Source organism: Bufo gargarizans, chromosome 6 (assembly GCF_014858855.1).
Source record: "Bufo gargarizans isolate SCDJY-AF-19 chromosome 6, ASM1485885v1, whole genome shotgun sequence".
NCBI lineage: Eukaryota > Metazoa > Chordata > Amphibia > Anura > Bufonidae > Bufo > Bufo gargarizans.
In genome coordinates this window covers 138,964,730-138,983,272 of record NC_058085.1, presented here as the reverse complement: position 1 = coordinate 138,983,272, position 18,543 = coordinate 138,964,730, and the positions used below count along the sequence as shown (strand labels likewise).

Below are 18,543 nucleotides of genomic sequence, written 5' to 3'. Positions count from 1 at the left end.
GACACAATCTGGCACTATAGTAATCAGATCCGTCCTCCATTGACTTTCAATGGTGTTCAAGACGGATCCATCTTGGCTATGTTAAAGATAATACAAACGGATCAGTTCTGAACGGATGCAGACGGTTGTATTATCGGTGCGGATCGGTCTATGACGGATCTGCACAAAACGCGAGTGTGAAAGTAGCCTAAGCTGTTTAAAAGGACACCAGCTCTCCTGTGAACACCACGCCCTTCTCTCAGCTTTAGCCTAGGCCATTGATGTCACTTTTATTTGTTGCATGGCCTAGGTGCAGCTCATTCCCATTCAAGTGAACGGGGCTGAGCGCAATACCAAGAACAGCTCACAAAGCACTGTGCTTTGTGAGCTGTCAGGAGGCTGTGGCACCCACTGGAGCGCCGTTGCCCTCTCAAACAGCTGATCGGCAGGGGTCCAGGGTGTCAGACCCCCACCGATCAATTCGATAACTTGGATGAGAGAGAAGACACCGAGCACCCCCATGATTTGGCCTGTAAATTGTGCAGAAGGATTAATCAAAGTGCATAGCATCTGGATGTTTCTGTGCCAGACAGGAATACAGTTTTTGCAATTAGTGTTATTTAAATGACATTTTGACTTTATTTTCACTTTTATTTAGAGAGAAAGATTCCAGATGAAGATTACATTATCCTAATAGACGGGCTAAATGAAGCAGAGTTCCACAAGCCAGACTACGGCGATACCATTGTGTCCTTCCTAAGCAAGATGATAGGAAAATTCCCCCATTGGTTGAAGCTCATTGTTACTGTGAGGACCACCCTGCAGGTGGGTGAGAGACTGGTCATTTTTCTCTCTAGTGCCCCCCATATTCCTCAGAGCTTCCTGGATTTTATGCTCTAGTTACAACCATTACACATCGTCATAATGGGCACCAGATAAGTGATTACAGATGGGGTATCTAAAGCTTTTTTGTACCATATCTGATGTACCTATATATTCTTTTCTTACAATACACTAACAGGAAATCACCAAACTTCTTCCCTTTCACCGAATTTTCTTGGATCGATTGGAAGAAAATGAGGCCATAGATCAGGATCTTCAGGCCTACATCTTGCAACGCATACACAGCAGCTCTGAAATCCAGAACAATATCTCACTCAATGGTAAAATGGACAACACGACATTTGGAAAACTCAGTTCCCACCTCAAGACTTTGAGCCAAGGTTCCTACCTATACCTGAAGCTTACATTTGACCTCATAGAGAAGGGCTACTTGGTACTCAAGAGCTCCAGTTACAAAGTTGTTCCTGTTTCGCTGTCTGAGGTGTATCTCTTGCAATGTAATATGAGGTTTCCCACACAATCCTCCTTTGAGAGGGCCCTTCCTCTTCTCAATGTTGCTGTGGCTTCTCTCCACCCATTGACAGATGAGCACATCTTCCAGGCCATCAATGCAGGTAGTGTGGATGAAGGTTTAGAGTGGGAGGACTTTCAACAGCGTATGGAAAACCTTTCCATGTTCTTGATTAAACGGAGAGACCTGACCCGAATGTTCGTTCATCCGTCCTTCAGAGAATGGTTAATATGGAGAGAAGATGGAGAGAAAACCAAGTTTCTTTGTGATCCCAGGTGATGCTCCTTTGAGATTTTTTTGTTGGCTGCCATGGGTGGGCATGGCTTAGTCGCCAGCTGCACCATGTGGTTGTACCGTTAAATGTTTTCCTATATATGTTAGTGTGTACAGATGAAGCATGTGTAGGCTAGGTACAGCCCATCAGTCTAACGCTATAACCATGGGGAAATCCCAAACCAATTTTCCTTTCTCCCGGAGCCCCTATGTCCATCCCGATCTTGAAGCGGTGGGTACAGCATTCTCTAATTCTTGACTAACACTATATTCTGGCTAAAATATGTTACCTCTTTGACAGGTCTAAATCAGTTTGCCATTTTTTACTTTAAAAGTGACCAGTCATGCTGCTATGGAATCCTTGACCAGAGTGACTAACCCCTCGTGAACCCTTTTGGGAAATAATGGCTCTGATAGAAACTGCTGAGAAATTCACTATGCACACTATGAACCACAATAGCCCCGCAGCAATGGAACATCAATGATCAGACTCTACTGCAGACTGGGCTACAGACTTCTCACTCTGTGTATAGCCCTAGACTTAAAGGGGGTCTGTCGGCTAATTTTCTCCACTCAAATTGAGTTCACAAATGCTATCCTGTTTCCTGCGTCTGTGATGCTAATAAAAAATAACTTTGAAGTGATATGCTAATGAGCTCTCAAATGCCCACAGGTGTTCTCTGTTGCTCCAAGTGCCCCCTCCTGTTGGCATTACTGGTCAATACCTCCTCCCTTGTCTTTCTGTAAGCCAACCCAGTGTCCTGCTTACATCACTGTCTCTGCTCCTGAAACACCTGAGCACATCCCCTCTAGGCCCACGCATGCCTGTACAATACCCTTATCTTATTTCGCGCCATCAATTCTGCTGCCCAAGGTGGGTATTGTACGACGCATGCGCGGACCCGGCGGTGAGATCTGCGGAAATTCCAGAGCAGAGACAGTGACCTAAGCAGGACAACTGGGGCTGGCTTACAGGAAGACAGGGGAGGGAAAATTGACAAGTAACACCTAGGGGACAGGGCAATTTCAGCAATCGAAAACGCCCCTGGGCACTTGCAAGCTCAATAGCATAACACTGCAAGGTTCGTTTTTTTTTAGCACCCATTTGCAGACAGGGGAAACAAAGGTACTATTTGTGAACTGTGTATGAACTACAATGTGATTCAAGCAGTTTGAGTTGAGAACATTAGCTGACAGACTCCCTTTTAAGGTGTCCATGTACTAGAGATTTTGGATGTCCAAAAAGCCAGATTGCCACAGGTAGACTTTCATGCTGCGAATGAAGGGGGCAGATGCCAACCAACGGTAGATATCTGTTGAAAGTTGATCTACCGGGTTACTGTTTTTTTTTTTTTTTTGTTGCTGTCTGGTGCTGTAGCTGAAATATCATTCACGAGGCACCTTGTATATATTTTGGTCAAAGTGCATGGGCCCACTCAACACGTCACGGTGGCCTCTTTTGATTGGGTCCCTACACTAATTTGGTGCACAAGGTCGACGGTGAGCTCCAACAGCTCATACTCACAATACTATTATTGATATTCAATGTTTAACGCGAGTATGAAAGTGTCAATCGATTTCATTCTCTATTATACCATGATAAATGCAGCATCCAACAGATTATGTGATGTGCATAGTCCTCCATGAGTACACCAACGCTAGATAGACACGTATTTACACCGCAGCCCCTGTATATGTGCTCGACGCAGCAGGTCACCTGTAAATGGCTAAAAATAAATAATTTTGTGGTTTAAGTGAACAGCGAAGAGTTTTCCTTCAGCTGTAAATGACACTGTATGTTTTACCGGAGTCATCCAGTAGGCCACGAGCCCAGCAGAGGAGTGGAGCGTTCACCGTTTTAATCTAACTCCCTGTTGTGTTAATGGTCGCACCATCAATCTGGTGCCTCACTCCACATACCGCCATGCTGAGCCTCTGATGGATGTAAGTGATAACCCTACCTGTTGTCCTCAGGAACGGACATATCCTGCTGGCCTTCTGGTTTTCTCGTCAGGAGGGGAAGCTGAACAGGCAACAGACCATAGAGCTCGGCCATCACATCCTGAAAGCACATATCTTCAAGGTACGGAGCCCGGGGTGGCGGGTTGCGGTGGGAAGTTACCAGACCTATTTAGCACAAATTAATGCCTGGCTATGTTATTCTTTTTTTCTAGCCCTTTTATAGCCACCTGCTCTTTTCTAAGTGTAACCTTAGCATTATTGCAATGGGGTTTTTCTGTATGAATGACTTAAAAGCCTCATGCAAACCGCGGATTTGCAGATCACGGATACTGACCGTGTGCTTCCAGTATTTTCCCTTCCGCAGATCCCACAGGATGTTACAAAAGCCTAAACTTGTCCGCAAAAACGGACAAGAATAGGACATGTTCTATTTTTTTCCGGGGCTCAGATGTGGTTCATATGTTTTGTGTCCCCATTGAAATGAACGGGTCCACATCCTATGTTACTATGGACAACATGTATCTAAGTATGTATGTTCACGTGTGCACCATGATTTACATTCCCATATCTTTACAATATTGTCTAGGGTACCCTCCTGTGTGCGTAGAAATATATTCCACATATAAAGATTCTCAGAATTTATCTTGTTCAGTAAAGATATAATATTGTTAAATGACAGAATTAACTTCCTGGTGGTTGTGTTCAGTACCTTGCCTTCTGTCACTGGGATGCACCAGCGCCCCCTACTGCATGACCACAGGAAGTGTCTCTGTGTAATCCAGTACTTACTGAAATGTACAGATCTATTGTAGACCCTGTGTATCTGTGCACTGGTATCAGCCAGCAGGGACCTAAGGAGGGTAGAGAAGGCAGCTGCAAAAAGTTGAAATCTGGAGGGGGAGCAGAGCGAGCAGGCAGGAGTTTACCAATGGCAACCATACCAAGCTTCAAGCCTGCTGCAAACTCCCATTATAATTAATACAGGCTTTGCATCCATTTCCCTAGATACACTACCGCCCACTCTGCCTTTACCTGGAAAATGTACTTGTTTTGCAACTTGCCTGATCCTTACTGTTTAAGATAAACTTTTCAAGATGCATTTTAGAGTTGGTCGGGTGTTCAGTGCACATAAAGCACCTCCTACAGTTTTCAATGGGAGTTTGAAAGGAGGTGTGCTCGCGGATTAGCCCCACAAATATATCCAAAGCTGAGAGCTGATCCGCTGCATTCAAAACCAAAGGGTTCTGCCATGCCATCATTTACAGATGACGTTTACACTGCCTGGCCCTTTCAGTCAAAGTGCAGAGGGTGCAGCAGTTGCAGAGAGAGCAGAGCCTCTAGGTGTAAAGACAACGCCCCCGTTGCTCCTAGAGGCTCATGTGCATATATTAAAACCTAATTTTTCTCAGCAATGCAGCTGTTCTGCTATATTCCTATATCTTGCCAGAATGCTATACCCGGAAGTGACGCCGCCGCAGCAATCAGCTAGAGGAGGGTGTGTGTGGATCTGCGCAAAAATAATTGCACCGCCGCGGGAGAAGCACCTACTTAACTTGCATGCGCAAAACCGTACACCGCGTGTGCACACTCAGGGACCGCGCATGTGCACTCAGGGGTAGGTAGATTTTCAAGTGCAAAATGTTCCATCAGATCTCCCTACCCCTGAGTGCTCACGCGTGGTGTACGGTTTCGGGCATGCAAATGAAGTGGTGCGGTTTCGCACATGCAAATAAAGTAGGTGCTTCTTCCACAGCGGTGCAATTATTTTTACGTATCCAGTGGATTTCTGTGCGGCCGCGTCACTTCCGGGTATAGCATTCTGGCAAGGTATAGGAATATGACAGAACACAGGCACATCCATGGCACTAACACCGATGCCTTCAGCTGCCAAGTGCACATGTAACAGGTCAGCCAGTGTCATAGGTACAAGTACAAAATTGCTGACAGATGCCCCTTAAAGGAACACTTCGATCAATTTTTTCTCACATAGTAACAAACGGTATGTAAATATTCTATGTAATTTTTTTTAACAAAAAACCTCCCCAAAAAAATGGGTAGATGGTTTTCTGGATATAACTGTTTGAAGTCACTCCATGCATTCTACTTCCTGTCCTGGCTCTTTAACTTCCTTCTGTGTTTGGACGGCAAACATCCTCGGTGACTTTCTCACTCTCCATTCACTGCAGCCAGAGACGGACGGGGGATGAGTGACTCAATCAGAGCATCGCACAATACACTGAGTGCACTGCTCTACTGTGGACAATCTTTACCGAGATGTATCAAGAGAACAGCAGAGCTGTCATGTTGTTGTCCCAGTTCTACTAATCTACTATTTTACTAACAGATAACATATTTCCCTCGCAGCAGCAGTAAACTAACAATATATTTTCTATATATTTAATTAGGACAAAGGTTTGTATGTCATTTTCAGTGGTCTAGTACTGCCAAGGAAAATACATAAGATAAACCACTAAAAATGATAAAAGAAAATGTTTTCAATGAATATTAAGTTTGAAAAAAAATACCCCTTTCTGAAGGAAAGGTAAATTAATAATGCAGAAACTAGGGTAAATCCAAAGTGCCAAATCCAAATCTTTATATGTCATATTTTGTGTTGCTGTGGAATATTTGTAAAATGTGAATGCTATTTTGATATTAAAGGGGTTGTCTCATCAGGAACAATGGGGGCATATCGCTAGGATATGCCCCCATTGTCTTATAGGTGCAGGTCCTACCGCTGGGACCCGCACCTATATCGAGAACGGAGACCCGCAAGGTGGTGGCTGGAGGACCCCGGTCTGGCCACCACCAAGCCAGCTCTCCATAGAAGCAAATGGGAGCGTACCGCGCATGCGCGGCCCCCGCTCCCATTCATTTGTATGGCCCCATAGAAAATGAAAGGAGGGTGTCTGCGCATGCGCAGTGCTCCCTCCTTCTCTTGCGGGGCTTCGTTCTTGATATAGGTCTGGGTCCCAGCGGTGGGACCCGCATCTATAAGACAATGGGGGCATTTCCTAGCGATATGCCCCCATTGTCCATGATGAGACAACCCCTTTAACATTAAAATAGCATTCACATGATACATTACACAGGTTTTCTGAATCTGCTAAATCTAATTCTCTTTACACAGGGTCTTAGTAAGAAGGTTGGTGTCTCCTCATCTATCTTGCAAGCACTGTGGATTTCCTACAGCACAGATGGCCTTTCCATGGCACTAGCATCTCTAAGAAACCTCTACACTCCTAATATCAAAGTAAGGAACTGGCCATCATGGGGGACTATTATTTTAGTGTCTTTGCGCAGAGACCTGATAACAGTTCTGATATTTCGTGATGTTGCTTTCTATTATAAATATCTCCTGTTGGCAAAAAAACGCCTAGTACAGGAGACCTCTACATAATGCAAATGGTGAGGAGGAAATGTGTCCCTCTTTATTCATTTACAGAGTTGGGAGGTACGGACGCCCAGTGTTAATTAGACCCCAGCTCAGACCCCCAATAACACCACTGATAAGATCGCCAATGCTAATAAGACCTCAGATCCGGAAAAAAAAATGAACTGGCCTCTCCAGTTCCAGATGCCGCAGACGCTCCTGAGATCCAGTGCTCTTCCTACCATGCTGTGACTTGTTGTGAGTCCATGGTGCGCACCTATGTCCTAATGTTGTGCGCAGAAGAAGACCACGGAGCAGTGAGTTCTGCCAGCACAAGGAGCACTGTATTCACTGCTCCCCGGTTGTACTGTTACTAATGAGCGCTTCCATAATGGAAGAGCTCATCACTATTCGCCCCATAAGACGAACTACGATATATCTCCCACTTTTGGGAGTTCTTCCTTTTTTGTGCATCTTATAGGGTAAAAATATGGTAGGTAAATAAAAATATATATAAATAATAATAAAAAACAATCCAAGGAGAAATGGAAGCTAAAGTAATTGATGAAGATACATTAGTTCCCAAAACCTTTAGGTGGTTGTTGGGAACTATTGATTGTAGGATGCCATTACAGGATAGGTATCAGTAACAGATTGGTGGGGGTCGACCGTCTGACACCCGACCCCCACCGATCAGCCATTTAGGGCAACTGCTGGAGGTGGAAACTATACAGTGAATTGCGCTGCAGCTAAACTCCCTTTCACTTGAATGGGGGCTAGGCTGCCTTACCCAGACATGGCCACTACACAGTCTGCAGAGCTGTCTGCTTCCTGCTCCCTACACTTTGTAGTTTCTGGCTTTGGCTGCCTGGAACAGCTGATCGGTGGGGGTTCCCGGGGTCCTTCCCCCACCAGTCATCAATATCATAGGTTATCAATATCAAAGTCCTGGAAACCCCTTTGTTCCATAGGATACTATTATGGAGGTGTTTTTCCCTAGAAACATTGCTAGAATATCTAATAAGGCGCTGAAGGCACCATCCCCAGCCATGTACTGCCATATAGAGGGGTCTGTGCAGGAGTCCTTAGTTTTAAATAACAGTCCTTTCTGCTATTCTGGTACTTGCTGGATTCTCTGGTGCACCCTCTTTATTTCTGGTTGATCTCCTGGAAACTTTTTGCTTAAAAGTGATCAAACTATGATCCTATGGGTCATATAGCAAAAGTTGTCATGTAGCAGATTTGTGTATACAATGTGCAAAAACCTGGCAAACTAACGATCAGCTGAGCAGTCCTTTTCCCTGCGTTTCTTTTTCACTCTCTTGTCCCGCTGATTTCCTGTTGGGACTGGACACACGGACAGGTTTTTTTTTTTTTTTTTGTTTGGTCATTTCAGTCTTGTGCAATTCATGGCCACAAAGGTTCTTCCTGTGTAATTAACAATATAAGGCTACTTTCACACTTGCGGCAGTTATCCGGCAATCTGCATGCAAACGGACAGCATTTGTAGACAGATCTGGATTCTGATCCGTTTTACAAATGCATTGCAAGAACGGATCCGTCTCTCCAGATGTCGTCCGGAGAGACGGATCCGTTATATATTCTTTTCACATTTTTACCGGTCTGCGCATGTGCAGACCGGAAGGACGGATCCGGCATTGCGGTATTTTTGCACTAATGTAAATTACACTAGTTTTACACTAATGTAAATTAATGCTGGATCTGGCATTCCTTCGTCCAAAATGCTGTTCAGTGACTGAACTGAAGACATCCTGATGCATCCTGAACGGATTACTCTCCATTCAGAATGCATTAGGATAAAACTGATCAGTTCTTTTCTAGTATAGAGCCCCTAGGACGTAACTCAGTGCCATAAAAGAATAACGCTAGTGTGAATGTACCCTAAGATCATTACATTTAATTCGTCTGGGAAGGTAATCTCCGGATTATGTGGACATCTTATTACGAGTCTTCGCATTTATGTAATGTACTGGAAGCTCTGTACGCATGCGTGTGAGTACATTCAGTAAAACAGGACTCCACAGTGTGGCTCGGTTCAGTTCTGCAGAGGTGTCAGCTCTGCATGCGGGGGTGCTGTGTTTCCCATCCATCTAGGATTGGGATTATCAGGCAGTTCTTGGAATTACTGGACGGTTAGATAGTAATCTTTCATAGCATGATTTCTCATCTATAGGACCTCATAGATACAGGATTATTACTAGACTATTGGATGTCATAGTAAAGTATATGAAGACCACTTTTAAAGGGGTTGGCACACTTTTGGGAGTTTTTTTTTTTTACAACCCCACCCCTGTTCCTGGGCATAGCTGCAAAGAGAAACATACTTACCTGCTCCCTGGCTCCTTTGCTCCCCGGCCTGGGCTGCCTTGCTTGGATCCCGCACTGTCAACATCCTCTTTGACACCACTGCAAGCAATCAATGCCCGCAGCGGTCATCTTCTCCCCTTGCATCATGTCAATTGGTCATGTGATGCAAGAGAAACAGGTCACCACTGTGGGCAGAGATAGCTTATAGTGGTGCCATAACAGATGTCAGCGGGAGACCCAAATGAGGCAGCTAAAGCCAGGAAGCAAAGGTGCCAGGATTTCCTAAAAAAACCCTATAACCATGGCCAACATCAAAAGGGCGGTCCTACTCTGTGATTGACAGCCTTTCCCTGTACAGATAACTGCCAATTACTGGTAAGACCTCCTACTTGACTCCAAAGCATAGAAAGAGCAGTTCACTAATTTACTAAATCTTTCCCCACAAATTATATATCAATCTGCTGCCTCCAGATGGCACTGGATTTTGTGGTGACATGTATTCCTTTAATGACAGTTTTGTGAACCTTTGCATTTTTAGTCACATTTTTGCACCTGCAGTTTTTGGTGGATTTTTGCTGGGTTATTGCTGTTAAAAAAACAACCGCTTGCTTCAGATATTAGCTCAAGGTCTAGAGCAGTGTTTCTCAACTCCGGTCCTCGGGACCCACCTACCGGTCATGTTTTCAGGATTTCCTTAGTATTGAGCAGGTGATATAATTAGTGTCAGTGCATCAGTACTTACCAAAGGTATTCATTCTGTGGGATATTCTCAAATCCTGACCGGTAGGTGGGTCCCGAGTACTGGAGTCGAGGAAATATAAAAAATGCAGAACACACAAGGTTTTTTTGTTGTTGTTTTTTGTTACTAGTGTTTTTTGGGCCTCTATTGAAGCTGTGGCATTTTGACAGTTACTTCTCTATAGGAAATAAAAAAGGCAAAAAAAAATATATGGTTCACACAGTTGTTTGGAAAAAGCAAAAGCCACAAAAAAACTGCCATTAAACTTACACACACTATGATAAACAGTGAGCGTTTTCTTTGGGGGGGTTTTGTGAAACAAATACCAGTGTAAATGTTCTAAGTGTAGGACAGAAAATGATGAATGAGACAGTCCTGCGGGCCCTTAAGGCTGACTTACGCCTAATTTAGGCATATTTCGGATTAATAAATGACCCCCATCGTATATGTGTGTGTGTCTATTCTCCTATATAATGTATATATTAGTGGTGCTTCCTCCAGTTCTTTACATCCACGTCTTGACTCTCTTGCAGGTGAGCCGCCTTCTGATAATGGGTGGAGCCAATGTAAACTACCGCACTGAAGTGCTGAACAATGCCCCGATCCTGTGTGTTCAGGCCCATCTAGGGTACACTGAGATGGTGGCACTGCTGCTAGAGTTCTCCGTTAACGTTGATGCCAGTTCGGAGAGTGGCATGACCCCTCTAGCATACTCTGCAGCCTCAGGTCATCTGACAATTGCCATGTTACTGTGTAAGAGGAGAGCCAAGGTTAGTATGTCAGCTGCCACCCAATAATGAGTCTACAGAGGTCAGTCCAATTACAACAATCAGTGAAGGTTCCCTTTAAACTTAAAATTAGATATGTTCTGTATAGTGGCTCTTATATCCCACCCCGCATATAAAACAATTATCAATACCTGCCTTTCATCTTTAATGAGGCAAACATGGTAATTATATGGTGCCATGGGTTAAATAGACGGTTTGTTTTATTGCTGTGCTGCTGTATTATATGTGCCTTCCACATAAGCCTCTACTGATGGCGGGGCCATGGTGGGAGTTGGAAGGGTTATATACAGCAGAGGCATTCGGTCCTCTCCCCCGCATGTCCCAGTGTCTGGGAACCTGCCCAAACCTGTCACTTGACAGTTTACTGGCTGCCAGACAAGGTGACGACAGGGGAGAGAACAAGGAAACACAATAGCGTTCAATCTTTAGATCATGTTCTGCGTTCTAATGCCTTCTTCTGCCTTATGCCGTTCTCTGCTGTATCAATAGGTGGATCTTCTGGATAAGAACGGACAGTGTGCGCTAGTGCACGCTGCTCTGCGGGGCCACCTGGAGGTTGTAAAATACCTTATCCAGTGTGACTGGACAATGGCTGGACAACAACCTGGAGTCCTAAAGAAAAGTCAAGCCATACAGCAAGCGCTGATTGCAGCTGCCAGCATGGGATACTCAGAGGTGAGAAGGAACATGACAAAACACTGGTGATTGCCGTGCCAGGAAGGGTTTACATTGCTTGTCTATTGTCTGCTTTTTCTGGGCTCCCCTGGTAGATATATAGAAAGAGTGAAAGAATAATCAGGCCTGCCCAAGACGCATCCCGCTGCTTGCTCATGCTGGCCATGGTGGGAGAGGCAGCCGTACATTCAGTAGCAGAAGTAGGCACACAGGACTCATTTCCACCTCCTGAGATCCTAATAGCTGAACAATTGAAAACAAGACAGAACATTTCTTGTTCTCGGTCTCCGCAAATCTATAGCGACATGTCCCTCTAAACTTAAAGGAACCTTACTCCTGTGAACAGATTCTATTTTGCTTTGTGAGCTAATGAAATGTCTAGTAAATGACAGACATTTTTCTTCCTAGATCGTCTCTTATCTTCTGGACCTACCAGAAAAAGACGAGGAGGAGGAACAGAGAGCTCAGATTAATAGCTTTGATGGGCTGTGGGGGGAGACGGGTAAGTGATGTGAAGATGGAAAGAGACAAGCCATTGCAGTAGTTCATGTGATACCACCTCTCATATGTCCGTCAGCACAGTTCTTCTCCATTCAATTCTTTGTACATCGGTCCATCTCACATGATTTCTTCTGATTTCAGCTTTAACAGCTGCTTCAGGTCGTGGAAAACTTGATGTTTGCCGCCTACTTCTTGAACAAGGAGCAGCTGTATCCCAACCCAACCGGAGAGGTGTTGTTCCAATATTCAGTGCTGTACGACAAGGACACTGGCAGGTAATTTCAGAATTTTGTTACTGTCCTTGGTGCTTACGGACAGAAAAAGCAGAGAGAGGACAGAACAAACTTTTTTTTTTTTTTTATAACAGATTGTGGACCTGCTGCTTACACACGGTGCAGATGTTAACATGGCAGACAAGCAGGGTCGTACTCCATTAATGACCGCTGCATCAGAAGGGCATGTAGCCACTGTGGAGTTTCTGTTGGCACAAGGTTGGTGTTCACATAGGTTTATAATACTGTTAGATTGGAATCAGAGCATTGTGGGTTAAATTATTATTTTTTTCTTACGCTAAACATCAGTCATGTAGATATGCTATCAGTGTCTGACATTCAGTGATTGTCAGTTCGCAGTGTTCGCCAGCGAACACATGCGGGCTGCCATCTTGACTCACCCGTCCGGCGATGCACAGGTAAGCCCTTATCTGTGCCTGTGTCGGGAGCCGGTCTAAAATCAAATGCGGTCACCGGGAGCAGGCAGTTCCGAGAACAGCCGCCGGGGGCCTTCATTGGGCTGTTCTCTGAATGGACGTCAGAGACCAAGTCAGCAGACAAAGGCGAGGTCACCAACTAGCAATACAATACAGTGTCCAGTATCCAGGAGGTCACGTCAGAGGCAAAATCAGAATACAGTGGTAAAGTCAGAAAAAAAAGGGGAAAAGGTCAGCGATCCAGAGTAACGAACACAAAAATAGCTAGTGAGGCAGGAATACCAATCACAGGCAACTGAACCATTGGGCAGACAACATCAAATTAGAGGCTAGTGTGTAAAATCTCATGTCTATGACCAGCTTAAATGCATCCCTACCCTCACTGAGTGGGCCATGTTATAAAAGTTTGACTAAATCGGTTCCAGTCTTGGCAGTGACAGTGAAGAGAAAAAGAGGTGGTCGTGTCATTTCTATCCTTTCACTGATTCTACTTTTAAGGGTCTTCCATTGGGCTTATGGACAAAGAGGGACTGACAGCTCTCAGCTGGGCCTGCCTCAAAGGGCATCTTGCTGTGGTGAGGTTGTTGGTGGAAAATGGAGCAGCCACTGACCATGCAGACAAAAATGGGCGCACACCGCTTGATCTTGCAGCTTTTTATGGAGATGCTGATGTGGTAAGTGGCATTCTGTCTTTGATAACGATGGATAATAAATTGTATTGGATTCAAAGTGGTTAAGGATCGTCTTTTTGTGTCACGTAGCATTAGTAAAGCTGGTCTTTGTATGTCTGCAGGTGCAGTTCCTGGTAGACCACGGTGCAATGATTGAACATGTGGACTACAGTGGGATGCGACCCCTCGACAGAGCCGTGGGCTGCAGGAACACTTCCGTTGTGGTAGCCCTTCTGAAGAAAGGGGCCAAAATAGGTATGGGAAAGTGCAGTGACCTCCAACCGCTGCCACCCTCTCTCTGGGGGAAACACAGTTGTCCAGATGTTAACTTTCCCATTCTGTTAAATGTCAGTATACGCGGGCTTGCATGTCCTTGTCAGCTTCAGCCGCATATTGTGGATGTGTCTCAGTTTGGTCCGAAGACCAGAAAAGCGGCTATTAAGTACAGCCTGGAATGCATGACGGCCAGCAGCGGCCCCAAGCCCCTTTACAATTGACTAAATCAGTGATTGGCTTAGCAGAATGAGATTCCTCGTTAATTTCACTGCTGCCAGAATCTCTGTTCCTGCGTGTTGTAATGTCCGCCACTGGTTAGCTGCGTCCCCCTCGTCACTGCTGCTTGTTTATTATCTGCTGCTCAGACATTAAGCTTCTGTGCTCGCTGCTTTCTCACTCCTGCTACATGGTTTGTTTTCTCTCCTTCGTCACTCCATCCGTTGTTACTCCCCACGCTCCCTCACACTACTTTTGTCACAATTGCTTTTTGACACCACCTTGCCCCTTCCATTTTTTCTTCTTGCTCTCCAATTTTTGTCTTCTACAACTCCTTTGTCCGTTTTCTTCAATCCACCCCCGTTCTCTGTGCTACAAATCTCCGGTGTCCTCTGCCTGTTCTTTCCACTCCTTTCTACTGTGTCTTTTTGTCTTACCATATTGCATTGCTCTCTGTCACCTTTTTGCCCCTCCTGTCTTATTACTCTCATTTCTCACCTCACACTTTTCTGTCACCCCCCCTTCACCCCCACCCCGTTGTATATTTTTTTTCTAATTGCGCCCCTACTTGCTGCTTTAAGGCTGTCAGACCTTACCAAGCCGCCCGAAAGGTTAGAACGTTGCTCATAGCTTTGCGCCGCATGCCTTACCAGATATGCACATTAACTAAGCGCCCATTCACTAAAAGACTAACTGAGCTACTCATTAACCTCCTGACGTAGGAGCAGCATTTAGTGCACCAACCATATGCATTGTGATATGGTAGCACATGAACTCCCTTCAGATACTCACTTTGCATGTTGATTTAGGTCCCCCTAGTGGTCATAGTGTTGTCTTGCTCTGTCGAGATAACAAAAATATATTCATTAGGCCTCATGCACAAAACAGTATTTCTTTCCGCATCTGATCCTCATTTTTGCTGAATTAGATGCAGACCCATTCATTTTAACGAGACTGCAAAAAAAGCTGACAGCACACTGTGTAGTACTGTCCCCATCCGTAGGTCCACATGTCCGTCCTTCAAAAAAATAGAACATATCCTATTCTTGTTCGTTTTACCAATATCTGCGGGCCATAATAATGGGGCCCGCAGATATTGTGGAACGTGCATGTCCAATATCTGTATTTTGTGGATCAGTGTGCAGACTACAAAATCCATACGGTCGTGTGCATGAGGCTTTATTATTCCTGCCAAGAGTGCCTAATACTCATTAGTGTTATAATCAGCTTTGATACCTGTAGTGTATCATGAATATCCTGAAAGAGGCGTTGTGGATAAGTAATCATCAGTAGCACAAGCCTTTCTGTATATGGCTCCTCTTGTTTTATAATCTTTCAAATATCCCATGATCCTACAAAACTGGAAGACCGGAGTCATTTCCTTAAGTAAATAACCCATATATTAATATCCCACATCCCATTGTTTGAGTTTCAGACATCCTTAGCTTTTCTTTGCACAGTATCATTCTAGAGGTGGCGTCGCAGAAGGGTTCCTGTACTTTGGAAGGAGGGTAGAAAAATGTCATCAGAATTATGGTCCAAAAATGTATTTTTCTCCCTTAGTGGTGGACATTGTCCACTTCTTTCTTTATCATTTGCTTGCCATAGTAACATAGTTTGTAAGGCGGAAAAAAGACATCCGTCCAGTCTGTTGTACTGAAAAATTAATCCAGAGGAAGGCAAAAAAAAACATGAGGTGGAAGCCAATTTTCCTAATTTCAGGGGAAAAATTCCCGTCTCCAATCAGGCATTCAGAATAGCTCCCTGGATCAACAACCTCTCCAGAAATCTAGTTGCCCTCCTTAGTATATTAAGACCACTTAGGTTTCAGCTATAGTTATACCCCAGGTTCCAGTATTTTTATCTCTGTACCATTCTGCATCTTGCCCTGGTCTCTCTTGTTTCACCTGGTCCTCTCTGTCTCCCATTTGTATGACTCCCAATGTTGTATCTTCTTCTTCCTCTTGATTTTTCTTTCCTCTCCTGTTTGGTTCTTCCCTTGCATTGTATTAGTTTTTTTACCCATCATGCATCCTGTACACTACAGGTCCAGCCACCTGGGCCATGGCAACGTCCAAACCAGACATCATGGTCATTCTGCTGAGTAAACTGATGGAAGAGGGCGACATGTTCTACAAGGTGAGAAGACTAGGGGAGGGTTAGGGAAGATACAATGTATAAGGTAAAGGTTGGTTTACACACTACAGATTTTTCAAACAACTGGCCAGTAATCGGTGGTCTGTAAAATCACTTGCAAGAATCTCATGTACATTTCCACCAGGATGATTCCAGCAGGGAGGTCAATTGAGGAAGGGCATTGTTGCCCAGCAATGGCTGATGAGATTGTACTGCAAATATCTCCGAAGCGCCATTTAGTGATCATTTTTACAGCAGCACAATCAGTCGAGATCAACGATTTTCATTACTGATCATCTTCATTTCTTCTGGCCAATTATTATAAAAAGTGAATTGTGAAGATGATAACTGACCAGTGTAAATGCGCCTAAGGGTACTTTCACACCAGCGCTTTTGCTCCTGGATCCGTCATGTATCAGCAAAAACGCTTCCGTCATAATAATACAATCGTCTGCATCCGTTCTGAATGGATCTAGTTGTATTATCTCTAAAATAGTCTCTAAAACCATTGTAAGTCAATGGGGGACTGATCTGTTTTCTTTTGTGTCCAAGAAAACGGATCCGCCACTATTGACTTACATTATGTGTCATGACGGATCTGTCTTGCGCCACACCACATCGCGGACAGAAAAACGCAGGAGTGAAAGTAGCCTTAATGGGGTTCTCTGATGAATGATTTAAAATGTCCACAAGCAACCTGACCTACAGTTTAAGCAAGAGTGGTTGCCTCTATTTGCAGAGCTGCCTAGGTGGGGGAGGGGGTAAAGCGTTACTATACATTACGCTCTCTCACTTGCATGTACTACATATTGGTCAGTTTTCCTGTCAGGCTGCTCAGTCATGATGGCATATCGTAGGCAGTACAACATCATTACCAACTATTTGTAGAGCTGTGTATTGAAGCCAGAGGCGAACTGGCCATAGACCCTATGGGGAACATTTCCAGTGGGCCGAAGCCCAGGGGGCTTCCTGAGCCCTCCTCATGGCCACTGGCCAGGTACTGGTACTGGTCTGCCTGCTTTTGTTGGTCCTGTCTACTTGTGGCCCGCCTTCTGTCAATTTGGACTTGCCCACAAAATGGGGACATTTGTAAGTATTTTTTTCCAGAGCCACTTTAAGTTCCCAGTCTTCATTCTGCCCCTGAATGAAGCCCTGTCCCTTTACTGCCCACCCCCCTTCCTAGGCAACTCTAAGTGCTGGCATTCTACGAAAGGTTGCTGGTGGCTATTTTAACTCATTCCTGGAGAACCCCTTAAAAAAGTTGTACAGGATTTGACAAATACGGCTGCTTTCTTCAGAAAACAGTGCCGTTCCTGCATTTTACAGATCAGCCCCATTCACTTCAGTATAGCTGGGCTGCAACACCAGACAACCCATGTACATATGTGGTGCTGTTTTTTAACCCTATACAACCCCTTAAGACAGTAATGAGAAGCAGGGAAGAGGAGAGCAAATATCTTTTAGTTAAAATAACTTCAGCCCAGTAGTTATTAGGATTTGTATTAATTAATGAACAGTGAAAATGGAAAATAACAGCAATAAATAATAAAATTATCCATCATGCCATTTACAAATTTTCACCGTTGCGACCAGTAAATGCCAGACATCACTTCTAGTACACGGCTCATGCAGCAGCCAGTGTTGTAACAGTGATGCCCCCTGCCCTCTAGTGAGGAATAATCTGATAGAAATGTCGATCAGATCCCTGCCACATGACTTTTCAAACTGCCAACTAGTTGTCATTGGTATACAAAGTTGTCCCATGTAAAAGGACCTTCAAGGGATTGTCCTCTCATTTTATATGGATGGCCTATCCTCAGGATAAGCCATCATTAGCTGATTGGTGGAAGTTGGACATCAGAACTGCACAGCTCTGTCCATTACTTGCTGGTTATAGTAACATTGCTCCCATTCAATGCAATGGGATCAGCGCTGCTGTAACCAGCATCATCCACCACACAGTGGACACAGCTGTGTAGGCTGGAGCTGCTCGGGAACAGCTGATCAGCAAGGGTGTGGGATGTTGAGGAGGCAACCCCTTTAATAGGGTTATTCCCAACTTATTTATACACAGGATAGGTGATAATTATCTGATCAGTGGGGAACTGACTGCTGGAACCCCCCATGATCATGAAAACAGAATCCCGAAGAGTAGGAGCCAACAGTTGCGTGTCTACCTTGGCACTCCATTTATTTTTATGGGACTGTTGAAGGGAAGCCATGTATCTGGCAGTCTCACTACCATCGAGCCATTCTCTTCAGGGACTCAGACCCCATTCTTGTGTTCGGTGAATGTCCCATCGGTTGATAGGTGATAAGTTCAACCCCCTTTAAGTGACAAACCTGAGAGATGAAGGGGTGAGGGAGGAGGCATGGTGTAGAGGAAGAAGATAGAAGAATGTATAAAGAGGTTAGGCTCTGGTCACATCACATCAGAGCCCTACACTTGCAGTACACATCGAGAATACACCAGTAATGATTGATAAATGAGCTCCATACAGGTAAAGCAACCTGAAGCAAGCTTAGTAATAAAGGGGGCGGGAAAATTTTTAAGTGGACCATA

General features: G+C 44.6%; 1 protein-coding gene across 7 annotated transcripts in view; it reads left to right on the top strand.

The window, feature by feature from the left end:
- Window positions 1-18,543, top strand: part of TANC2 (tetratricopeptide repeat, ankyrin repeat and coiled-coil containing 2) — a 479,564-nt gene that overhangs the window by 449,167 nt on the left and 11,854 nt on the right. For all 7 annotated transcript variants that reach the window (XM_044297175.1, XM_044297173.1, XM_044297174.1 and 4 more), the window contains 12 exons: window positions 638-804; window positions 1,001-1,608; window positions 3,581-3,689; window positions 6,699-6,821; window positions 10,542-10,778; window positions 11,286-11,471; window positions 11,880-11,973; window positions 12,114-12,247; window positions 12,340-12,463; window positions 13,180-13,355; window positions 13,475-13,607; window positions 15,892-15,983. In XM_044297175.1, coding sequence (XP_044153110.1) covers window positions 638-804; window positions 1,001-1,608; window positions 3,581-3,689; window positions 6,699-6,821; window positions 10,542-10,778; window positions 11,286-11,471; window positions 11,880-11,973; window positions 12,114-12,247; window positions 12,340-12,463; window positions 13,180-13,355; window positions 13,475-13,607; window positions 15,892-15,983 — 2,183 coding nt within the window. The remainder of the gene's footprint in view (window positions 1-637; window positions 805-1,000; window positions 1,609-3,580; window positions 3,690-6,698; window positions 6,822-10,541; window positions 10,779-11,285; window positions 11,472-11,879; window positions 11,974-12,113; window positions 12,248-12,339; window positions 12,464-13,179; window positions 13,356-13,474; window positions 13,608-15,891; window positions 15,984-18,543) is intronic.